General features: G+C 35.2%; 1 protein-coding gene across 1 annotated transcript; it reads left to right on the plus strand.

The window, feature by feature from the left end:
* Nucleotides 1-4,204: 4,204 nt before the first annotated feature.
* Nucleotides 4,205-27,111, plus strand: LOC149769901 (E3 ubiquitin-protein ligase RNF115-like; the record flags this gene model as incomplete). The annotated part of the gene is made up of 4 exons (XM_089949672.1): nucleotides 4,205-4,280; nucleotides 11,819-11,912; nucleotides 15,502-15,617; nucleotides 18,161-27,111. Coding segments are annotated over 4 exons (448 nt in total), but the record flags the coding sequence as incomplete, so codon positions are not given.
* Nucleotides 27,112-27,317: the final 206 nt, after the last annotated feature.

The following is a 27,317-nucleotide window of genomic DNA, read 5'->3' on the forward strand; positions in this document are numbered from 1 at the left end:
GCAATTTGTTTGGGTACATGCATAATTTTCTTCAGCTAAATGACCTGGTTGCTTATAACACGGTTTGGTATATAACGTGGTTGGGTTCTATGGCTCCCACCTACCGTGTTACAGCGGGGTCACACTGTAATATGAGATAACACTGAAAAGATTTTTTATGATGTCTAGCTTGTCCTAAAAGAAAATTGTGCCAGTCTGATATCCAATATGGCCACCATGGCAGCCATCTTGAAAATATTTTGATCACTACTTCTCGTGAACAGAAAGACCAACAGACATTGGGGTTTTGCCAGAAGACTTTTAATGAATGTTTCATTGGTATTGAATAAAAATGAAGCTGATCTGATATCTAATGTGGCCACTACAGTGGTCATCTTGAAAATCTTGTCACTCTCCTCCTGAATCGATGATCATATTCATTTCAGACTAACTACAGCTATGCATCCAGAATTAAAAGTAATATTGCCATGGAATTTTCACCAGAAGACTTTTTATGATGTAGGTCCTAAATGAAAATGGAGCTGATTGCACATCCAATCTGGCTGCCACAGTTGTCATCGTGAAACTTTTATCACTTCTTGTGGATGGATAGTTGTATCAGCATGACAGTTTTAATAAAAGACTTCTTATGATGTCTAGTTGGTCCTAAATGAAAACTGTACTGCTCAAAGGTTCAATATGGCCACCACAAGAGTCAATGAGTCATCTTGAAAGTCTTGTTATCACAGAATGGATTGTAATATCAGCTTGGGGTTTTCACTGAAAGATTTTTTTATGATGTCTACTGGGTCTTAAAATGGTACTGATCTGTCCACCAAATTGGCCATCTTGAAAATCTTGTTACAACTCCATGACCTAGTTTGCTGGTCCTATCAATATTGTGCTTTCACCAAATGACTTTCTTATAATGTCTAGTTGTCCTAAATGAAAATGGTGTCAGTCTGATATCCCAGAGAGCCATGATGGCATCCATTTTGAAAATGTTGTTATTTTTACTTCTTCAGAATAGAAAGTCATATCAACATAGGGTTTATTCCATAAGGCTTTTGCTTTTTGATATCATATTGATTCAGAATAATGTCTTGTTGGTCCTAAATGAAAATGGTTTGAATCTAGCAACCACAGCAGCTACCTTATGTACTCAATTATAAGTTGACTTCCTTCACTTTCCTTAGGGCTTCAGAAAGCCAATTTCTCTTTGACCCTCCTTTAAGTCTGAGTGCAGTTTGCAAGTCAGATACATCTGAAACAGTGACTTGTTTTCAGCGAGTCAGAGTTGAACTTTGGAACAAATAGGCAAACCAAGCTGGATCGATGAATAGGAAAAGTAAAGACAAAATAAGTGTAAAATACAGTTATATTGTTGAATTAAATATGTCACAAATGTATTGACAACTTGTAATTTGTCCTAATTAAATCCATAAAAATCCATAATGCTTGACATTTTGAATCCAATTAATGATAAAATTCCTGAATTCAATTATAACTCACATACTGGTATAAAATAGAGTAGTTCAAAATGATCCAATTCACAGTATTATGTTAATTCCACATGTCTTACAATTAAACAATGAAAATCCACATTTTTTATAATTCACATCACCTTATAAATGTCACCATCTAATGTCATCTGGTACAAATTGAAGGAATTCATCCTTATTGTCTGATAAAGTACTGAAGTCCTCCACTGTCATCTGGATGTTTTAAATCCTTGTCTAGTCATCATAAATATGGTTTCCTTGGCTTCACCATCATGTGCAGATGCTAATCTAGAGATTGATCTTAGGCTCTGTAAGTAACTGTGTGTTAAATATATTAAAGGCTGCAACTGAACATATCAAAATCACAGCGAGTTCAAATAACCACCCTCCGTTACTTGGCACTGAGCAAGCATCAAACTCACAGCTCAGTCAGATTGCTCTCACATGAAAAATCAGTGTGCTGCCTTTACAAGCTAAGGGATTAAGTTAAACATGCACAGAAAGTTGTCTAACTCAGCATGGCAACAAACGCATAGTTAATTTTAATTTGCAGCTCAATCAGAAAGATTGTCAACTTGAGAACAAAGTGAATGCTGCTTTTACCAGCCAAGGGATTATTGGGCCATGTGCACTAGCAGAAAACTTGGCATTAAATCTAATTTATGGAAAAGGAAAATACAAATTAAATCAAACAGTATTTATACAGCAAAACACAAATATTGATACAGTTACAGGTTGTTACAACTTGCATAGAAATGGAAGCAATATACTTGCTTGTAAACACTGATAGTAAACAACATTGATGGACACTGCCGTGGGTAGTATTTAAGTTATGCATAATATTTTCAACAAAAAAAAGTTAAAATTTAAAGAATTTGACATGCAAGTATTGTGTAATGAATATCATCCTAAAACTGATAAAATACAGTGCATACCATATATACATTTCTAAATGGGAATAGTGGCATGAAAACATAACAATATTTGAATTGAAATTATTTTATAGACTGCAGACATTAAGTGTTCCCAACATTACCCCTAGATTTTTAAAATTTTGTTGTATATTGTGCTTATATGTGACCCTACTCTGCATGAGTCAAATTTTAAATTGAACAAAAACCATCAGCTTATATGCAAAAAAAGACAATAATTTGACAACCTTTAATTGCTGAAGAATGTAAGAGATGATTTAAACACTCCAGTTATAAAAGGAAGTAATGGTCTTAACTTGAAGCCCTGGACTTCTTTTGAACCTATAGAGTTTCACTTCCTCCAAGGGACTCTGATTTTTACTATAGGCTCTTCAGCAAGGGAGTAGATGTGTGATGCAAGAGATGCTAGGGTATATTTACTTAAGCAAATTGCTCATCATTCCCTTAATTTTATTATCCAGAAGATCTGGTTAGATTTAAGAAGAATTTAAATTTTTTAAGATTTTTCCATTTTTATTTTGACTTTTTGGACAAATTCATTGGTAGCACAATTAAGCAAAAACCATTTCAAGTACACAAATGAAATTTGTAGCTCATGTTTGTTTGCATAATTATGTAGAATGCATATATATATTAGTTGATGAGACTTTCATGCGCTTAACTCATTCGGCCCTGATCCTGTCTGTACACGTGATCCGGTTTCTACATTCATTGGCCGATCCCACCTGTAGTTGTGGTTTGTTTACTGAATTCAGTGGCCGATCCTGTCTCCAGTCGTGGTGAATGTGTGTTAGATACAACATCTCTGATTGGTTACAAATGGGTCTTTTTCAAGAATCAGACCAATATTAAACCAATCAGAAATGATTTTACTTTCATTTGTGCAGATTTGACTTGTTCAGAAGCCAAGGGTTACCAATTGAGAGCAGTTTTACTAAACATGTTCTGTTCATGAAAGATTGTAAATGATGGCTGACGTAAGTGATTTTTCATGACGATGAGAGCAAAAATGAGGAGTTACTCGGGTTTGAACTTGTAAATGTTGAGCATGCAAAGGAAAGATATGTTCGGCAGTTGGATATTTTGCAAAATTTAGATTTGGACATAGAAGTTCCTGAAATTGAATTGTCAGAAGAAGTGGATGCTGATAGCGATGATGATAGGGCTGATGACATATTTCTAAAAATGTTGCACATAATTTTGTAAATAATGTATAAATAAGTTGTGAAAGACTGGAGAAATAAGGAAAAAAATACACCACTGAGTAGACAAATTCGTTTGGAATAATTGGTGAAAATTTTGTTGGTTTTTATTGGATACAAGAAGAGAAATTAAGGTAAGAGTGAATACATGAGCAAACAGGTAAAAACTCTTCTGGGGCACAAACAGCTAACCACAGCTTAATGCTGCTGGGGCATAGCAGCAGTGATACTGATACCAGTGATGGGGCTGAATGAGTTAAAGCAGGATTTCACAATTTTACACTTTTTAGTTCGTCTTGAACATTTTGATCTGCATATTTGCGGTGGGGTATAATTATTTTTTTACAGACAGTTCTAGCTCAGAAGTGAGACATACTTTTTGTTAACTGTAGTATGATTAGTTGTTTCATTGATATTTGAATATGATTGGTTGTTTGATTGATATTGAAGTGTGATTGGTTGTTTGATTGATATTAGAGTCTTGTTGGTTGTTTGATTGATATTTGAGGATATTGTTAGTTAGTAACTTTTTGTTATTTTCTCAATAACATTTTTCATTGTTAATGCAGTCTTCAATATTTTATTTCAGGAATATAATTCCTCTCCATGGCAATCCAGGTGATTATGCCTGGGGAACTGGGGGATTAGATAGTATCATAACACAGGTAACTGGCATCAAAATGAAATGTACATACTTGCTTTTGAGTCAAACTACACAGACCCAGATCTGCCATTGCATAATGTACTGGTAAATCTAGGTCAGTGGTGTTTGTTATGAGTAACCAGTAGAACAACCAACATAGACCCTGATCTGCAGCACTTTATATGATGGGAGATCAGGTCTGTGTTGTTTGCACTTGGATTTGTATGTGAGTGGAGATGGTAAAATTTTTGCAATAAACTGAATTCTATTTATATTACTTAGTCAATATAGCAAGAAAAACATTTTTATTACTCTGAAGAACACTTAATTAAATGTGCACGAAGGTTATAATGGCTGGAAGTGGAAACAAATTTAAAAGTTTAGAGCTTAAACTGGAACAGTTTAACTTCCCATAATAGCCACATATCTTAAGTAGTTTTTGTCTCATGTACAGGCAGGTTCTAATTCACTAATGTTTCAATTTTATATAACCATACATGTATAGTCAGACATTCCCCTCTCATTCTGGCAGTCGCAAACAAACGTCTATCTTGCTCATTATTGCTAAAGAGAAATTGCACTTTAGTCTTCTACCCTCTGAAAATAGTTCTCAAAAATCAAAATTGTACCAGCATATGAATAACAACTCATGTTTGGAATAAATACTGTATTGTTAACTAAATTTTTGTCTCGTCTGTTCACAATATTAAGGGGACATAGTATTCACATTTCGCCACTGAAAACTGTTGAAAACCTTGCCTGATTACATTACGGGTAGGAATTACCATACAATTCCAGCCCTCATGAAAAGACAAAACAGTATCTGATTCATATGTTATCTATAGTAGTGTCAATGGGAATTAACTCTTCCAAGATATCATTATAGTTATATCTCTTGCTAATGCTAGGTGGTTACCAGTTTACCCACTGTTTGTCAGTTTAAGCTTTCATATAATAAGGGCAGCATCTAATGAATATACCTTCTAAAGACTGTTAAGATTTTGGCATAAATATCAGACCCCCTCCACCCACCCCAAAAAGGTTGAGATTGTTTGATTTTGTTTATACTTTTCTTGCTTTAAGCACTTATAACTTTGTTTTTCATTTGTATTTTTTCACAATCTTTCCACTTGTAGTTGATTTAGTCACAAACCATGTCCCTTTGGATGTCTTTTCTGCATTCCATAATATTTCTTTATAGCATGCACTGTTAAATTTTGTTGTGATTGACATATTTTAGTGCTTTGCACCTTTTGTTCATTTCATTATTTATTCACTTTTTATTGTCATTGTAGGTACACAATAGCAACCAGATGTACCAAGTGCAAGAAATTCAAAAGAATTTGAGGACATTTTTGTTACTTGCCTCAGAAGCATAAAGTGCACCTTGTTTAATCCATGCAGGGCTGTATAGCCGTCATACTGCTGGCCCTGCTGGTTCCTTCGATGATTCAAGCCCGTCTCGTTGTCCATATATTAGTTTAGGTGATATTATTGTTTATTGTGTGGTCAGATACAAGTAGATGTCCTTTGAGGTGATATTACTGTTTGTGTGGGCAGGTACCAGTAGATTTCCTTTGATTGCTCTGCATCTTCCTTCCACATAGGATTTAGATGGATGTTTAAAGCTTGCTTGAAAAGGAAAATCCTGCCTTTGGCTGCAGGGGCAACAACTATCACCTTGTGATCCCAGATCGTATGATGAAGTGGACAGAGTTCAGCTTTAAGGCTATGATAGAAGAGATCTATGAGACCTTGTTACTGTAGCGTGCCCACCACTGCTGCATTTAAGTTGGACGTACCAGGTCATAGTGTCAGCAGATGTAGATGATAAGGATGAGCATTCCTCCTTTCATCATCTCCCACAGTCCTTCAAGATTTGGAGATTACGAACCATCTATCTGAGAAGATGCATGACCCCCCAAAACACTAAAGGCTTTTTAATAGGAAACCATCTGCCATTCTTTGCCTGCTGGCACAGAACATATATGGATACTTGTTATGTAACAAGGCTAGAATTCAGACAAAGACATAGCAGCAATAAACATATGCAGCACTTTTCAGTAAAATGTAATGTTATGGGGAACCTCGAAATATGTGAGAAATATAATGGCAACCTTATCTATACTAGACTTGCCTTTGCTTGTTATCTTCAGCATGCAGTGATAATGCAGACATTGTTCGGAGGAAGGACAGTATCCTGGTTGTTATTGGCTACCATAAATTGACCTGATTCTGAAATTGATTGAGTGAGCCAAGTTGTTTCAGAAGGGCTGTGGATTTTGTTCATCCAGCCCCGAGAACTGGACTAACTCTGAGAAGGTGCTAATTTTGGAAGAGATGCCAGATTCTTGCAGCATTGGTGGGTTTGTTCATTATTATTTCCTGGTGCTGAAAGAATGCTCCAGTTGGTGATCATCTTGTGCTGGCTCTAGAGGTTTGCAACCCTGCCCATATTCAAAATGGCCCAAGTTCAAGATCAAGACAGCCTGGTCAGTACAAATTTCCGGTTACTGTCCCTTCTTTCTTAGCTTGACTTCTTTCTGAACAAGAAAATGTAAGATCTGTCTCTCCCAGATTTTTATTCATCTGTTCATGGAGTTTATGACTTGCGATGATTTAGTTTGCCTTCCCAACTAAAACATTTTACATATCATTAACCCCAAGAACGTAAATTTCCACAGGGAAGTTTGTGCATTTACTTGGACTCTTAAATATGGTTGTAGACCTTTTTGTGCACCATTTGCTGTTAGCCAGCTTAGCTTAACGGTGCCCCTTTTTCATCTGCCTAGATCACTGAATTCCGATCTTGATAAAAACAAGACACTTCCTGCATTAGTGGCAGAGCAGAGAATGGTTTTGGCGGAAATTCATCTGGGAAACACGACACCTGGTTAGGGTCTGTATGGATGCCAGCATGCAATGTTGGGGTGCCTACCTTCTGCCTTGCTTTACTACAATCAGCAACAGATGGAGTGTAGAGGAGAGGATCCATCACAAAATTCTTACAGACTTAAAGGCCATTAATTAATGTGTTTCATTCCTGTGGAAGGTTGTCTTCATAGTTTCAGAAACTTCTGTGATGGTCAGTTCTGCAAACATGGGGTTGCCAGATCTCCAGATTTGTGTCCTGATTAGGAATGTTGTTTGGTGCTTCTGGCATCAAATTACTTTATGGATAAGACAAATCCTGGGAAAGGCTCAGTGGCTTAAGTGAAATATGAAGAAGGAGAGGTCAGACTGTCCACAGTGAGTCTCTCTACTGATCAACATTCCATTCAGTTTACACCCTTTGGTGTTGTATGATTGCCAATCACCAGGGCTCACTGTAAGCACATCCTTGACATTTAAATGCACGTCTGGGACCGGTAATGGTCTATGGCATTCTGTTGACCGTGTATATCTATAGCGTTTTGAAATTGTGATTCTTGTCAAATTCCATTACACCCCTTACAGGTCATAAGCAAATAGCCCTAGGCTGCTAAGAAAAGTGGCCATTTTTTTGTTCTTCATTAAAGTGCTTCATGGAAAGGAGGTCAATGCACATCTCATGGAGAGGACTGCACATGCTACAAGGCCATCCTCTTTAAGGTGAATGTAGAAAAGTGGCATGTCATTATATGCTGCTGGAGTGGGACAGTGGACATAGGATGTGAGAAAGATCTCTCTGCATTGTTGGCCAGCTTGCCATGGTCATGGCTTAATTCCTCATAGTTTGTGCCTTTGTTTAGAATGTCACTGAATTTTCTGTCATACAAGATGTGCTTCCTGATAGTCTTGACTTTACCTTAAGTTTGAGAGAATTGCATGGTCTCTTGGTCGACCCAAGCTATCTTCAATTCTGCTCATTTCGTTCAGTGATTGTAAAGATGCAACCAGGATTCATAGATGAGAACTGAGACCAGCAAAATTCAAGACTTGATTCATGTTCTTAAATGCTGCTTTAGATGTACTGATAGTATTCATTTGGGCCAGCAAAAGATTTTTCCTCCTGGTGAAAAGTGAAGAGCATGACATGGCTCGTAAAGCTTTGGCTTCTTGGCTCAATTATATGATTTGCATAGCATATTCTGAGATCTCAGAATCGGCTGCTTCTCATGAAAATATTGACATGAAATAATTGCTATCTATTCAAGCCTTGCATTCCAACATCAGATTATAGCTATCTCTTTGAACCTTGCATTCCAACTTGAGATTATAGCTGTCTCTTTGAGCCTGCATTCCAACATGAGATTATAGCTGTCTCTTTGAGCCTTGAATTCCAACATGAGATTATTGCTATCTCTTTGAGCCTTGCGTTCCAACATGAGATTATAGCTGTCTCTTTGAGCCTTGCATTCCAACATGAGGTTATAGCTATCTATTCGAGCCTTGTGCATTCCAACATGAGATTAATAGCTATCTCTTCAAGCCTTGAATTCCAACATGAGATTATAGCTGTCTCTTTGAGCCTTGAATTCCAACATGAGATTATGGCTATCTCTTCAAGCCTTGCATTGCAACATGAGATTATGGCCATCTCTTGAAGCCTTGCATTGCAACATGAGATTATAGCTATCTCTTTGAGCCTTACATTGCAACATGAAATTATAGCTGTCTCTTCGAGCCTTGATTTCCAACATGAGATTATAGCTATCTCCTCAGTCCTTGCATTGCAACATGAGATTTTAGCTATCTCATCAAGCCTTGCATTGCAACCTGAGATTATGGCTATCTCTTCAAGCCTTGCATTGCAACATGAGATTATGGCCATCTCTTGAAGCCTTGCATTGACACATGAGATTTTAGTATCTCTTCAAGCCTTGCATTGCAACATGAGATTATGGCTATCTCTTCAAGCCTTGCATTGCAACATGAGATCATAGCTATCTCTTCAAGTCTTGCGATGCAACATGAGATTATAGCTGTCTCTTTGAGCCTTGCATTGCAACCTGAGATTATGGCCATCTCTTTGAACCTTGCATTGCAACATGAGATTATGGCTTTCTCTTGAAGCTTTGCATTGCAACATGAAATTATAGCTATCCCTTCAAGCCTTGAATTCCAACATGAGATTATGGCTATCTCTTGAAGCCTTGCATTGCAACATGAGATTATGGCTATCTCTTGAAGCCTTGAATTCCAATATGAGATTATAGTTATCTCTTGAAGCCCTGCATTGCAACATGAAATTGTAGCTTTCTCTTCGAGCCTTGAATTCCAACATGAGATTATAGCTATCTCTTAGAGCCTTGCATTCCAACATGAAATTATAGTGATCTCATTAAGCCTTTCATTCCAACACAACTTTGTAATTCAAGATGTTATTGGGGCTTTTGGCTGGCATGCACTGTTAACATTTTGCATCTTTTTCTTCAAAATTGAACTTTACAGAGAAGAGAACTGAATCTGGTCAGTCCAACTGCATTTGTGTAGACCAGAGTTTGTTGTTACCAAGACAACCATATGAAAGGTATTTGTTAAAAGCTTTTGCCAGATTGTCCTGCAATTTTGATTCTATAAGAGAATGTCATACCTTTCTCCTTTGACTAAGACTTTGTTTAATTTACATGTTAGTAGTTATCCCTTGGCTGTGCTGCCTCTTGTTGTCATGAGGATCCATATCACAGTGTCCTCCAAGGTTGAGGATGGATTTCTTCTGAGTTTCATACACTTTTGACCTATTCCAACATGTGTCTGGATAATATATTCAACAGAGAATGGCAATTTTTTTTATAGATTATGTTTTCTTGGAAACATGAATATCATTAGAGTTAAGCACTCTAACACCTTCCTGTAAATGTGCATGTCCTTGAATATGTGTTGCTTAAGCAACTCTTGAATGGGTAACCAGGTAACAAGGCGATGTGTTTGTAATGGTATCTAGAAAGAGCTTTTTCCATGAGTTACTGGTTCTATAGATGAGATGATGTATAGATGGAAAATATAGCATTTTTGTGTCTTTCCAGGAAAAAAGATTTTTTTCTTCTGACTTTTAAGGAAAATGAATTCAGGACATAAGGGAAGTTAATTCCACAAAAGCAGGGGATAGAGTATTTACATTGCAGCCTATCTGTGAATCTGACAGTTTGTTCATCCATAAATTCAGCTTTCATTTCTTTGCTGTAACTAAAGCTGTTTCAAATTAAGGAATGAACTTGGTTTGCTTATTTATCATCATTACAAGGTATCATCTGCAACATCGGGTGTCACATCTTCAAGGTCAATGTGTCATGGATCAGTTTCAAGGTCAGTGTCTCATTGGTCGGTATTTTAAAGTTTTCTGTCAGGCTTTCATTTCCACCTTACAACTTGGGTGTTTGTTATCATTGGAAGATGTGTCCTATGCCTCAGTTTGAGTGCTGTCTTCAAGGTAAAGGGCACATTCTTGTATTTTAACTGTTCTTATGTGCTTTTTTTTTGGTTGTGTGCTTATTGAGTTGTATGAAATTGAGGAATGAAACCAAATTTGAGCAGTCTCTGCTTTGAGCAACCACCTGTTATTTATGACCAAGATTGCCATGCATAGATTGATTTTATCATTTAAATGCTGTCATGATCAGCCACCTCCTGAAGTAATGAATCTAGAATTTGCATTGGATGCTTATCACTATAAACGAGACTAATGTACATGTCACAAACTGCCATTATAGTGCCAAAAGGTAGAACCCAATTACTGTTGGCCATTTCTTTTCTAAAGGAAATGGTCTTATACATGCATAGCTAAAAGGTTCATATTGTTTCTTTATCTGTTGCAAAACCCCAAAAATGTTATGAAAACCCGGAACAGTATTGATAATGTCATAGTGAAAAAAAATGAGTGATCTCACCCAACTCTCACTGTAGCACACAAAGCAAAATTAGTTTGTCTGTTGAATTAATACCTAATGCCTGGGCCAGTGGACACTTATCTCAGATATTGATTGGTACATACAATTATTTTGAGTGCATTGCCACAGTACTAAATGATGTGAATGGAAACTTTTCACTTTGCACAGTAGTAAACAGTATGTGACGTTGAAATATGTTACTTACATGCAGTGCTAAATTATGTGACATTGAATCATGTTGCTTTGCTGCAGTAATAAATGATATGCAACATTGAAACATGTCACTTTGTCGCAGTACTAAATATGTAACATTGAAAGATGTCACTTTGCTGCAGTAATAAATGGTAATTGACATTGAAACCTGTCACTTTGCCCTAGTACTAAATGATATGTAACATTGAAAGATGTCACTTTTCTGCATTAATAAATGATAATTGACATTGAAACCTGTCACTTTGCCCAAGTACTAAATGATATGTAACATTGAAACGTCACTTTGCTGCAGTAATAAATGATAATTGACATTGAAATGTGTCACTTTGCCACAGTACTAAATGATATGGAATGAAACCTGTCACTTTGCCCTAGTACTAAATGATATGTAACATTGAAATTTGTCACTTTGCTGCGGTACTGAATAATGACACTGCAACATATCACTTTGCTGCAGTACAACATAATATAAGACATTGCAAACTTTGGTAATTCAGTATAATGATGATAACTTTGTTAAAATAACTCTTTTTTTCAGTTATTAAATCAATTAGAAGGATCGGGTGTCCCACCAGCTGATCAAGAGAAGATTGATATGCTTCCTACAGTAAAAATAACACAAGAACATGTTGGTAGGCTGATAATTATATCAATATACTCTGATAGAAATATCCTATATTTTTTACATTCAACATATTATATAGTGCCATGTGTTTGTTTGGATAGGAGTCAAGGCCAAATAAGATGGAATAGATGGACAGCTCAGATGTTTATGATTGAATAATCTTTACAGTGTATTGTAGTGCCAACAAAAAATGATATTTTTATTACAAAAGTTCTTATTTAAATTATAGTAGCACACACTCCCCAAACAGTCAGCAGAATACGTTTGTTTGCTTCCATGCTTACATCTATTTTCTCACAGAAATTTTAGTGATAATATAAATTTGCAAGTATATTGAATGATATATAACAGGTGAAATTGAAAGTGTGTTTTAAAAAAAATGAAAGCAATTTAAATAGCTGCTGAAAACCAGTTGAAATATTTATATAATCATGAGTCATATAAACACAGGTTCCGATAATTATATTTTTTAATATTAATTTTGCAGAGTAAAGCAATTTAGTGGCTTTCGAAAATATTGTACATGATGTACTGATGTGGTACTGGATTTTAAAAGTCATATCTAGGTTTGGAAACAGACCTGGTTTGTGTTTTATATTTAGGCAATGACTATTGTAGTGACAGTCTGGAACTGGATGTTAGCAGTGCATCACATGGTTTAAAGGTGACACTGTGTGTATGATGTGCATGACTGATTTGTCTCCCTTTGTATGCTTTTTTTGCAGTAAATGCATACAAACAAAACATGAAGTCATATTTTAGCTTAATGTAACCCTGATAATGTCTGATTTAAAAAGTGATTCATTAATGAATTCTGCCAACTGTCTTGATAAAAATTGGTCTTCCTTTATCATTACCTTTAATAAGCTCGTTGTTTGCTTTGTTTAGAGATCTGCTTGATCACAAGTTGTGAAACAAGCTGGCTGTTTTCACTGCAGCCCATTGACATCACTTCAGTCAATCCATCTAATAATTTGGGTAATCAAAGCAGTTTCACAGCCTGAAGGTTGACTATTCAGTTGCCAGGTTTTAAATACAGGTAAAATATTCATAGTTTATATTGCAACTTAAAAGAAATTTCTTTGGCTTTGAAAAGAACTTTTTGGTGCTCAGATAATGGTGGTACTATTTAAAAATATTGCAAAGTTTAAAATATGTCTGGAAAATTGGTGAGAAAGACAGTATGTGTTAAGTACAGTATGTGAATATTATTTACGTTTGAAGCAAATACACAAAATATCTAGCAGGAGGGAAAAGTATGCATAAGAGGAGATTGTGTTGTCTCCAAACATTATTATGAAATTGATAAATGCACATTCACTCAACGACAAAAGCAATGAAACATCGTCATTGTCACTGCATGGTATTACTGAAGATCCAAGTGCCATGTCTGAAGCAAACTACATTAAGTACGACAAAATATATTAGGTATATTTGTGCTGTCTTTGTATGAATTTGTAAAAACATTTTATGATTTAAATGTTTCGCTTGTTAATGGTTACAAAATACAGAAATGGTGTATCTAATTGGCTGCATGTTATGTTTATAATACCATATATGGGAATACCATACAGCATTTTACAAGAAGTTGGAAAAAATTCAGATTGATATAAATCAGTTTTTCAAAAAGATTCATGTAGCTTTTGAAAATGACCTTCAGAAATGTATTAAAGTGATGAAATGCCATGTCAAGTTAAATTGCAGCTCAGTGAACAGTTTTCTTTCAGGAAACATTTTTATCAGTGCAGTTATTGCTGCCGTATGTAAATGGTTTCTTAGTGTGTTCCATTGCAGCTTGAATCTCGAGTCTTCATGGGTATACAGGTTTTACCCATTGAATGTAAACAGTCATACATATATATATAATCTGGTAATAAAGGCCCCACTTAATTGAGTTAGTGGAGACCGATTGTACTTGCATCTATCTGGCTATCCATTTATCCATGAATAATTTGGTTTCAGCAAAATAGCTTGATGCTGCATTTTTGTAATTTGTATCAAACATTATATTGATGTGACTTTAAACTACATACATTTTCATGATTGTTTTTCAGCCATATTTGACATGCAACTTTCCAGCATTTGTAGCATCATTTACAGGAGTTATTGCCCCTGAAAGTCATTTATCTAACTTTGGCTTCCACAGTATAACTTTATGAAGTGTTGTAGATTACTGACCAAATTTGGAATGAAGTTTTACATTAATAACACTTTGAATGAGTAGAATTTTCCACATTCTGTGGCTTCTCTGATAAGAGTTATGGTTCCTAGTGGTCATTATTATGAAATCTTGGTTTAAGCATCAAAACTTTACAAAAGATTGTTAATTTGAATAAAATTTAATGTTTCATTATATTGATGAGGCCTTGAATAAACTTGATTTCCCATACTCCAGGAAATTATATACAGGAGTTAGGCAGTCCTTGATGGTCCATATTCTTAAAATTGGTTTCCAAAGCATTATTTAACTAAGACTTTGTTGAGTATCAACCTGTGTTTGGCATGCATTGCAGAGACTTTGAAAGATTTAATTTCCTGTTCTCCATGGCATCATTGAAAGAAGATATGGCTCCTGGTTATTGTCCTCTTAATTTGAGTTTCCCAAGTTATGTTTACCAAAAATTGTTGAATTTCAACTAAATTTGGTAGATTCCTCATCATCATTGGCACGAGGTATATCCACCTGATTTACTGTCCTCTTCAGTTGTGGTTTCCACTGTATAACTTTCCCCTGATTGTTGCATTTTAGCCAATTCTGTCTTGCAACTTTATACTGTGGATCTATTACACGACTGATTGCAAACCTTTCACATCATCAGGTTTACCTCAAAGGCCGTAGTAAACTGATACAGCCCTGTGTTTGTCATGTTCTCCGGCTGTCCATCAGCACTTGTTTCTGAACATTCTAAAGGCGTCAATTCTTGTCTGATTTAGATTAGATTTCAGATTATTTTGCTTATGAGCAACATTTTCAGTTATTGATGAGGTGACCTTGCATCAGACTGCCTGAGCTTATGTACACTCTAGAAGCCATATTGATAAGTTTGATCCAATCTGAGATATGTTGAGAGTTAAGGACAGACCCAGAAATCCATGCTGACTTTGGTAACTTCCCTTATAATTTAGGTTAGTGTATATACTTTAAGGGTGGGGCTATGAACAGTTTCTAATATAAGAATCTTGCAGAGGGAGGTCAGGGGGACAATGCTGATTCTGTAAATGGCTTTGCCTTTTTATGCAGAAAAAGTGATCATATATGCAGAAAGAAGATGACTGATTAATATACAGTGTATCATCTTTGAGCTCTATGTTTTTCTTTCTCCTCTACAATTTGAAAATCTCTTTGAACTGCATTGATTAACTGACTTGTGAACAACTTGTGTAAGTGGTATCAGTCCCACTTGTGGTCCTTGTTAAGAGTTATGGCCCTTTGTGATAAAGTTACGGTCCAGTTGAGCAAATCATAATGAGAAGGTCCCTTTGTGATGCAATTAGCACTATTAGCTGTATTGATTTGCGGTCTGAAATTTGTCCAGAATCTTAATCTGAATCTAGGAATTTTTCATCAGGTATATTTTACTATCTTCTCTTTGCAGATAGAACTCTACAGTGCTCTGTTTGCATGGAAGATTTTGCTTTAGATGAAGAAGTAAGACGGCTCCCCTGTGATCATCATTACCACAATGATTGCATAGTTCCATGGTTAAAGTTGGTAAGGAAGATTTATCTCTAATGTTTTGACACAAGCTTTTATGTACCCTCATGCACAACACTCACTTCACCTGTGATGAGTGAAGACCCAAATCTTCCAAGTGTATTCAGTACCTGAACTCTTCAGTGTTAGGTTTGGATCAAAAAGGGGTAAACCTGATAGATTAGTCAAAGATATTTAATGGATTTTTTCATTTTTATGTCCTTCAGTTCCATCACATTTGAAGAGCTCAATGAATTTTTGTTGTTGTACATCAGCACTAGAAAGTGCATCATGAATTACATAGTGTCCAGTCTCTAAGGTCAAGACTGGTGCAGCATTCAAAGATTTTCATCGCATTTTTCATTCTACATGATGCCTTTTAGAGCTGTGCAAGATTTTGGGATGAAACTGAGCATACCTGTACATCTTCAGAAGGTGTTTGACCATATTGGGGTCCTGTGTTGTAGGCAAAGTTACAATTTGGTATGTGTAACTGTTCCTCAGTCTTTCCTTTCTGCTGTATAACTTTCAAGCCATTTCAGGTTGAGGGAAAACTTGTGCATAATTGTATGTCATTATTATAAGGTTATGTTATAAACTGCATTCATAGTCAAAGTCACAGGTCAATGTTTGAAGTATTTTCTCACACTGTCAATTCCACAGGTCAGTGTTTGAAGTATTTTCTCACACTGTCAATTCCACTTTTTAACCTGAAAGCATTTTGAGGTTAAGAGATGAAAATCGGTTTATTTTTGCATTGTCATTGGAAAGTACATTTTGACCCAAATTGGTGGATCTAGTTTCAAGGTCATGGTCATGGTTCACTATTTTGAATTTTCCATTTCAACAGACTTTCTGTTCTGCTCTTTAGACTTTAGAGCTATTTGAGATTAAGGGATGAAACTTGGCATATACATCCATTGTCATTTGTATAGGTGTTATGTACCAAATTAAGTGGTCATATCAGCTTTACAGACTGTATCCACCTTGGATATGGAAGGTCATGGGTTCAAACCTTGGTTGAGTCATACCAAAGACTTTAAAAAAAATGGTACTAGCAGCTGCCTCACTTGGCGCTTAACATTAAAAGGTTAGTGTTAGGACTGGTCGGCCTGGTGTCAGGATAATGCGACTTGGTGGGACATAATCCTATATGTCTGTGGTATGATGTCCCAGTGCTAGACATCACTATAAACTGACACGCTGCAGAAATTGTAGTGGTATGACTAAAAAATTTTTTAAAGCTATGTTAAAAATCCAAATCACACACAAACATCAAAGCCAGTATTAAAAAGTTTTCCATCACACTATTATGATCTTAAGCCATAAAGCTCTTTTTGGTTTAGGGGCGAAACTTAGCATACTATTCATTATCATCACAACGTGTGTCATGTACTCGTTGTGGGCCCATATCTTCTCATCAGGTTTGTAGGTCAGTATTTTAAACTATCACTCACGCTTTCTTTTCCTCTCTTTAATTCAAAGAATCATTGAGATTCAGCAGTTGTGTCGCAACAGTATGGGTTCTGTCATCATTGTCAAGGTCATGTGCCAATATTGTTTGTTTTCCTTAATATTTTCCTTTCAGTTCTATAACTTTAAAGCCATTTGATATTAAGGGATGAAATATTTTATATTTTCTTTTACCATGTGGGCATGTTGGCTTCAAGTTTACAAGCCAGTATTTAAGATTTGATTAACATTTTATGTTGTGCTCTATAACTTACTAGATGCGTAAGATGATGAAATTTTCTATACGTGTATAATGTTACTTTGAGTTGCATTTTATGTTTTGGTTCCTATTTTTAATATGTATCTCTTAATCTTTACGGTCAAGGTGATGGGTATATATTTTATGATTGCTTGAGGTATTACTTTGTATCTTGAAGCTGTTTGAGGTTAAGTGACGAAATTGAATATATATACTTGACTGATGGCATCTCATCTATCACAGCCTTGATTTTACCATTAAGTGATGATATTGAGTTGATGGCATCTCATCTATCACAGCCTTGGTTTTACCATTAAGGGATGATATTGAGTATATATACTTGACTGATGGCATCTCATCTATCACAGCCTTGGTGTTGCCATTAAGATCAAGATCAGTTTCCTCCCCTTTACTGCACTTTATCTCTTATGATGTTTGAGATGGAGATGTGAAACTTGGTTACTTTCCGTACTTGTCACAAGAGCCAGATTTCATTACTATACACCTTCAGTGACCTTACCTCAGTAGGTCGGGGACAAACAAATTCACTAAATTTGCTTCATCTCCTTATAATTTACAAGACTTATGGTCCCCTCTTTACATTTTAAGTATTTTAATTGAAAATTGGGCTTAAACGTGTCTTTCCTTGAATTATTTACTTGCTCTTGAAAATACTGCTGGAATTACCTCATTTCTTATTGTAAGGGCAAAACACAGTTAGTATACTTGTTTCAGGTTTATTTCTATTTAATGACTAATCTGAAAATGCAGTGTTTTACATTACAGAAGTAGGGCATGTTTACTTATTCATTTTTATCATGACAACTCTTGTTTATATTTTCTGTTTCAGCATGGGACTTGTCCGGTGTGTCGGAAGAATCTCATTGGAGAAGATACTTCACTCAATCCATCTGCTGAAGCTGCCATCATTAATGACTTGGTTGAAACTAACAATGAACCCAGGGAGCCTGGGAACAGCAATGAACCTGAGCGGTCAGAGGATACAACATAAACTTTAGTACTACTGCAAAAGTCCACATTTATGTGAATTTTTGAGAAATTTCATATTTTGGTAAATGTTTAGGTATTCTTAATGTTAATCCGTAGGCTTATGTAAAACTTTAACCTTCTGGAATATGTTTTAAATAAGTGAGTGAATTTAAATTCTAGGAAATTTATTTCCTAGCAGCTTTTTTGAAAACTGCGTAATGATACATGCAGGAAGTCTGGATCCCTAAATAGACTGGTTCCTAAGTCATCTGATTTTGTAATTTTGGCAGGCTATTAATGTAAGCTGAGACCTTGTGAATATATGATGTGAATGAATATAGTGACCTTGGAAAAGAGTTCATTGTATTTTGTGAAAGTGTAGGCAGATGTCTAAACTGTAACCTCATTTAACATGATGTGAATGAGTGCAAGTGATTTAATTTTGAAAGATAAAGAAAATTTCCAAATATTAGTTGACAAGCAACTTTACATGCATGGAGTCGGAGATTGTATGTAAACTTTTATAATTGAATCTTCTTACATGTTAAGTACATATATTTTTTTATTTTACTTTTAAAATACAGACTTGTTTACATTTACTGTGGAACGCATTTTGATTAAGTGTTAGTGAATGCAAGATGGAATTAATGTTCTGGTACAGTAAAATAAAGTACTCCTTCTGTTTTAACACAATTTTAAAATATTATTTTTGTGCCTATCTTAACTTCTGCAAATATTATGTCATTAAGTCTGCCAGTGCATCCCTCCAGCTGTTACATTTGCTTGTCTATTCCATCGCTGTAATGGTTGAAGAGGTTTTCATGAAACTGTGCCCAAGTACATGATGGGGCTACAGTGTTGTGCTTACTGTTGCCAAGCTCCCTGTCAAAGAGGTCAAGCTAACAGCAAGAGAAAATGTAATTCGGTGATTTATATATTTATCCATTGTACAACTTTTGAACCACTGAAGCTGCACTTCAAATGAAAATAGTTGCATTCATGACTAAAATCAATGCTTTCATGTAAAAAAAATGTCAAGTAGTTGCCATCTGGTGACCTACATAATCTCGGTCAAAAGATGCCAGCATTTTTTTCATTTACAAGTATATGTGACATTTTTGCACAAAACATGTTTGGCAGAGTAAGCATGTGCAGTGTAATTTAAAAAATAATCCCTGTTTCGAACATGAGACTGCCAATTCTTTCAGGAAATGGTCGTCTTTAAATATTACAAGATGGAGTCATAGCCCATAAAAATCATATGAATTATCAATATGTACTAATAGTGACAAGTCTTAAATGTTATAGTGCAGTTAACCTGAGTCGACTGGTGGTATAGATCCAGAAAATTCAATCATGGACACAAATATAAAAATATTAAGCAGGTAGTTAAATTGCTGTCAATTGAACTTCCATAAATGGCAGATATGGCCATTTCTTAATTTAAACTATCACCAGAAGAAAAGATAATGGACCATTTCTGTATATGTGAGGCCAAGCAGCAGGTATAGAGATGGCTTCAAGTGCACCTTGCAGTGAATTGTAATAATCATATGCAGCTTTTAGTTCACTTCTTTGTCAGTCTTGTCCATCCACAATGTTTATTTCAACTTCTCCAAAACTGATTGTTCCGATCTGGTAGGAGTCTGATACTGCACATACTCTACGAAAACTGCACTAAATCAACAATGTGATTTCCATAGCAACCAAATTAGAAAACCTGCATCTTCAGCTTGTACAGACTCACCGAATATTGATTGAACTTGTAGAGATATTTGATAGGATCTGTTGTTTCTAAAATGTTTCCCAAGTAGCTTTCTATCATTCATGTGGCTTCCTTAGTAACTGGTTGGAAATCTATTTTCATCTCTAGAATGGTTAATGCATATTTGAATAAATTTTTTTTAAGAATGTTTCTCAGAACACACTTAAGCAAAATTTTATCTAAGGTATTTACCATTTCAACACTGATTTGCATAACAACTATGTTAAAAATCTATTCTCATCTTGAAGAACAGCTGTGCCAATTTCAATCAGACTTGGTGGGAATGTTTGTTAGGATCTGTTCTGTCAAAATTATGTCATAGGTGGCTCCCCTAGCAATGGTGTGACTTCCATGAAACCGTAGATTCATCAGAACAGCTGAACCATTTTTGACTGCATCTCTACAATGGCTGAGCTTTGGAAATTATTGAAGGGTAGATAAATCTTAATACACACATTCTTGATATTTTAATTCACTTAATTTTTCAGTTATATACAAATTAAAAACAGTTGCTTCCTAACACCATGAATGTAAAAACTGAATGATTTCTTACCATATTATTAAGTCACTATCCTTTTCATAATAATTTTCTTTGAAAGAGTTATTGCCCTTACAAATTTAGCATATTCTCAAAAGAGGATTTGTTTATCAGCAGTAGACATGCATACCTTCCAAAAGTCAGCATGCAGATATCATTGAAATTAAAGGTAATCTATACCTATTGTTATTTAAGCTTTCCTAATATGATAAATGTTAATTGCAACTATTATAAAAAAACACTAAATAGATGATGTTGGCACTAAGAAGTGCATTTTAAAACTTCACTAATAAATGGTTACATGAAAAGGAAAAAAAAGCAAACAAACCCACCTGTCTACAAGTAGCATTTTTAAGAGCAGTGTACTATAATATCATGATACCAAATTGGACTATCCATTATTATTCAGACTGCTGCAGTTTAGTAGTACATCCAAAGAAAAGAACTTGTCAGATGCTATTTGTTGATACTTGCCACCCACAAATGACTGGCAGAATTGAACAGCTATGTCATGCCAATGTTATAACAGCAGGTAGAAGTACTCAAATAGAGCTTTCTTCTTTCTTTTTCTGCTGGTATACATATTGTTGATTTAATTTTAAGATTCTGATATGCCTTTGTGTGAAAATTGGCCATTTTTATCAGATTAGGATTCTTGTTGCTTTTGATATCACCCATATCTACATCCTTTTTGTCAAAGTCAACCATGGCTGAGATTATGACAGAATTTAACAATCAGAAAAATTTTAACAAGCTTTTAAAGTACTTGGTAACATGGATGAGGGTCTGTTAAAAACAGTTTATCTTTAAAACCAGCAATGATAGCTAAATAGCGAGAAATGTATCATAGGTGACAAATGTGCAAATCTGGAACGAGCTATTTCACCATAGTTTGGGTGGAAGCTACTGCAGCTTCATTTTCACATAAATTGGATATACTTCTGAGTCTCATCAATAAGTAGAATGAAATAAAAATGGTATTTTTGTAAGGTTCTAGACTTGATCCAATTTTGAAACGTGTTTTTTTTATATTGGATATTGGCAGTTCCTAGTGAATCCTGTCACATAAGGTATAGTTTATGAATGGCAGAGCACTTATTTGGTCTAATTTGTGTCCGTAATTTTAGTTAAATATATTCTTATTGAGTTTAACAAGATGCTTGGGCTTTGAAAGAAATTTTTAATGTACAAAATATACTCACTTATAAATTGAGGTCGATTGCCAGCATTATACCAGACCTGCCATTACCTAATGTGCTGGCAGATCAGGATCTGTGTTGTCTGTTTTACTATTTACTCCTAACAAACTGCAAAACCCAGACCTGTTGCAATAATGTGTGGTTGGACTTGACTTTTAAACGAATATACATGGCAGGTGTAGAAACCACAAAGACTTGAATACATCATTCACAAATAATTTTGTAAGACTCATGAGTATAAAAACATTACCTGATAGCTTGTCAAAAGCCACTGGACAGAATTTGATCAAATTTGTCAATATCCTGGCATCAAAAGTCTTCAAATTTTATCTAAATGATCTGCCATCAAATATGGCAATTACCATATTTTTTGCCAGATACTCATATTATTTTTTAATGCATCCAGAGTTGCAGCTTCTATATTTAGGGCCAATAGAATTTTCTTAATGACAAGTTTTCAGAATAAAACCTATTAGAATCTACTAATTTGCATTATGCAAGAGGTGACTAAAGTTGGGTTCATTTATTTTGGATCAGAAATTAAAGTCTGTGTACCAAAACAGATCAGCTTGTTTAAAGTAGGTATATCATGTTATCTTAGGTATGAGGTAGTTTAAGCCTGTAGATGAAGCACTATCACTACAATCATTACATTCTCAACCCACCCTTCCAGAAATTGATAATACAGCCTCTACTATGGTGTAACTTTATTACTGAAAATTATGATGCTAAAAGTAGAGCTTTATATAAAGAAACTCCACAGAATTTGACCAACTTTGACAGACACCATAATGGTATCGAAACCTTTCAGTATTGGACAGATGATGCAAACCATAATGACATTGCAGCCTTTCAATATTGGACTGGTGATGTGAACCACAAGGACATTGCAGCCTTTTAATATTGGACAGATGACATAAACCATAATGACATTGCAGCCTTTCAATATTGGACTGGTGATGTGAATCACAAGGACATTGCAGCCTTTTAATATTGGACAGATGACATAAACTATAATGACATTACAGTCATTTAATATTGGACAGATGTAAACCATAATGACATTGCAGTCTTTCAATATTGGACAGATGACATAAACCATAATGACATTGCAGTCTTTCAATATTGGACAGATGACATAAACCATAATGACATTGCAGTCTTTCAGTATTGGTCAGATGATGTAAACCATAATGACATTGCATCCTTTCAAAGGTAAAATTGATTCTGTCCTTGTCTGTATAGCTTTTGAATTGCTAAAGATATTTTAATGAAACTTTAGCCAGTCTGATATATTGTGAATAGACATATACCATAGTTATACTACCTGCCTCAAGGTTAAATACATGTGAAATTATACATCACCGACCTCTGTCCATGTACAGGTACAACTTTTAAACCGTTGAAGATATTTTAATGAAACTTGTACATTTTCTGTTTCTTGGCTTTACAGTGTCGCTTATTTAATCATATACAATTGTTTCAGTAAAGGTCACTATGGTTGATTATTCAAGCTTGTGGCGTGCATTCCTTTTTTTACCCCAACAGATATTTGATAAAATATCCAGGTGTGTACCTTGTCATACATACTTAAAGTCCTTAGCTCATAGGTCAAGGTCATTTGTAGGGATAAAGGTCTCAAGACAGGCATGTCATGAGCTGCTTGTGGTACTTTTGTTGATGTGTTATGGAAACTGAAGTCTACCTCAAGTGAATGTATGAGGTAAGGTACTATTTTTAAAAAACAAGGAATGAATTACATGTATGAAGGTATGTTTGATGACTGAAACGAAATATATTTTGTTCAGTGTGTTGTATAAATATGAATTTTTATTCCAGGTCTTGTGTATGAGCTGTAAATGTGACTTTTCAATATTCTTTTATTTATGAAGGACAATATATCAAGCAAGCTGTTTGTTAGAAGGTTCATCTAAGCGATAGCTTTTATTTTAATGTAATGATGCCATATATACTCCCATATAAGTTGAAGCCAACTGCAGGCAAAATAGACCCCGATCTGCCATTACATCATGCATGTGCAGATCGGAATCTGTGTTGTTTTATTGAGTACTCCTAACAAACTGCAATGACCCAAATTGAGCAGTGCCTTCTGAGATGCCAGATCTGGGTCTGTGCATTTTGAACTTGGACTCGGCTTTATAAGCGAGCAAAGATGGTAATTATTTAAATTTTAGTCTTGTGAACTTTTGTATTTTAATTTTCCTTTTGTCATTGTTGATATAGGGCATCTTCTAAAGACTACATTCAATATTTGTTTTAAAAAAATTTAGAAACAGCCTCAGGAAAATTTCTTGAAATACCAGAGAGGTGATATGCTGTCTTAGGGTTGTGAAGTACAGCAAATACACTGTAAAATCTGGATAATATATGAAAGTAGTATAGTTGTAGCAAAAAAAGGATATATATATATATATATATAAAGCTTAGTTTGTGTGTCATATATACTCAGACGTCAAGTCTAGTTGCAAACTGCACAGATCCAGATCTGCTGTAGCAAAATGCACTGGCATCAGATTTTATTCCATTTGTAAGTAGCAGTCAGTAAAAGAAATAATAGACCCTGATCTCCCAACACACTTGACTTCAGATAGGGGTATATGTTGTCTGCAGTAGGAATTGGCCTATTAACAAATACAGATGGCATTGCAGTGTAACTAGCACCATTTTTTGTCTAATTTTTTTGGCTCAATAGTAGTAATGTCTACTGATGTTGTGTTGATAAGCCCAAATGCAAAGACTTTTAAAATAATTTTATAATGACAAATTTCACCATAGATAAGGCAGACAAATAAACTCCTGCAAGCCTTGACTTCTTATGCGGATTTTATAGTATCTGTATCTTTATTCGTCTGAAATAATTTTTAGGCTTGTGACTGCCATTGTTAGGTCTCACCTGTAATGGTGATACTTGGGTATTACTTTTCAGTGATGACATCATTGTCATCAGTTTTAAAGTACTGTGTGTTTTTAAAGTTGCATTTCTTTTACATCATACAGCTTTGCATTTAACTGCAGCTATGATAGCATATTAATATATTTATTCTGGTGTGTTCTCAGATATGCTAAGCTCCTGCTTTGCTAGCCTTGGCAGAAATGCTAACAGTTCCCCCTTTGCTAACCTTAGCAGAAAGGTGCATCATAACAGCGTCATTCACTGGCAAGAGGCTGCATTCCATGGATTACTGATAAAGCCACACCATCCTTTGCATTATGTTGGGGTTTTTGGGGTGATGAAAGCAAAAGACAAAAGCTCTAGATTTACTTTTAAACAGCTTATAAAGTTTTCAGGAAAACCTCTGCCCAATTTTTGCATAGTCATTGTTTGTAAACTACAAGTGGAGTATTGGATTGAACCTGTGTTGCAAAAACAAGCAATTTCTTTTAAAAGTTTAACCCTGAGATCTTCAGTTTACCGTAATTTTGATAAATTTCATGGTGTCAAAATCTAGAACTGAATGCATAAAATGAAGTTTTAAGAAATGGGTACTAGGCCTGGCCAACATAAAATATTAAACATCAAGTGGCATACTCAGCTCAGATTTACAAGGCTTGTTTTTTGTATAACCAAAATACAGTAGGAACAGTGCTTTGAACCACATTATGTAGTTATATTAAATAATCACTTTAAATAACTATTGTAAATTGGATAATATGTACTCTATGTACCTCCTTGTTAGACAAGTCCAAATCCAAACACAGACCCAGATCTACTTTTGCATAATGCACCACAGATCTGGTTCTGTGCAGTTTGTTAGGAGTAATAAGTAGAATGAACAGCACAGACCTGGTCTGCAGGTGCATTATGGTATGGCAGATCAGGATCTTTGTTGTTTGCAGTTGGACTTATAAGCAGGTATAGACAGTACCTTTTATGCATATTCAGATTGTTTAGTTGAGAGGTTTTATGAAAGAGGGACCTGGTCATTCCTTGAGGAGAGGTTTTAATAATGTTCTGGCAAGTCCTTAAGAATAGATTATATGAATATTGGACCTGGTTAGTCCATGAGGAGTGGTTTTATGAATATGGGATCTGGTAAGATCAGTTCTGCATGATTAAATAGAGGACAGTGTAATTTGTGTGCATAGAAATAGGAGCTACTTGTAGTCTGAGAAATGCCAGTGATGAAAACAGGAAAGATTTTGGAATTCAAAGGCCAAGCCATAAAATTCAAAATTCTTCCCTAGGTTTTTCTGCAAACCTTAGAAACTAAACATGTAAATGTTATTTGCACATAATGAGAATTAATTTGAAATCAAATCTACCAAAGTCAGGGTGTATTTTGTGATTGTTAATATCCAGAGATTGTGTAAAAAAAAAGTTTTAGTATCATGTTTGAGGTCAATTCACAATGATCCTTCATTATAACAAGGTTCATGAAGCAGTTCAAATTTTCACATTTAAGTAAGGTCATCTGATAATGACGTGCCATATATACTCACCTATAAGTTGCACTCAGCTGCAAACATTATAGACCCGATATGGCATCGCATAATGCACTGTTTGTTCAACTGATTACTCCTCACAAACTGCAAAGACTCGGATCTGCAGAAACATTGTCATGGCAGATCTCAGTCAGTGTTGTTTGCATTTGGACTCAACTTTTTGTGAGTAACTATATACAGTATGTTACAAGCAGTGCAGTGTTATATGAAGTTGTCACAAAACAAACCCACACAAATAGTTATATAATGATGTGAAATGTTATTATCATTCAGGGTCTGCAGTGGAATGAAGGAATTGAAGTATCAATGCAAGAAACAAATTTAAATTAATGGGATCATCCATGATCATACCTACATTGTAACAAGGGGCTTTACGGGGAGGGTACACTTTACATTTAGTTACATTTTGCCATTCGTGCATCAGTGCCTGTGCTGATTTGGGCCGCTGTCATGTGATCATGGTTTTCTTTTGAACAGGTAGTCTTGTCTCATTAACTGCAGCTGTGTAGATGACACATGACACGGCCCAAGAAGCTTGTGTAAAACAAATACTGCAGGAACAGGGTAAAGTTTACACTGCAGTAACAGAATATGGTGCAGATTGGAATCTTCTGATAGCTGCCTTGAGTAGTTTCAAGTAATGGCAATGCCAAAATTTGGCTGTAGTAGTGTGATGGTCTTGGAAGAAGTCCGGCTGAAAATTATAAGACTACAATATTTACTCAGTTTAAATTAATTTTCATTATTTCTTCATTGTCAATACACTGTATTATCATCAGCAATCAAATTGTAACATTTTAGAATTGTACTGTTTTGAAGTTGTCTAATAAACATCGATGCATGTATGTCCTGTATATTGCTTAATGTTAGAAATGTTGATGCTGAGAGTAAAAGGGGTCTTTTCATTTATTAGTGTGTGTGTGTGATTTGGATTTTTAACATAGCTTTAACAATTTTTTGGTCATATCGCTACGATGTCTGCAGTGTAACATTTTTAGTGATGTCTAGCACTGGGGCATCATGCCGCAGACATGTAGCATGATGTCCCACC

This window comes from Sinohyriopsis cumingii, unplaced genomic scaffold (genome assembly GCF_028554795.1).
Source record: "Sinohyriopsis cumingii isolate HCF-2022 unplaced genomic scaffold, ASM2855479v2 utg003054l, whole genome shotgun sequence".
Classification (NCBI taxonomy): Eukaryota; Metazoa; Mollusca; class Bivalvia; order Unionida; family Unionidae; genus Sinohyriopsis; species Sinohyriopsis cumingii.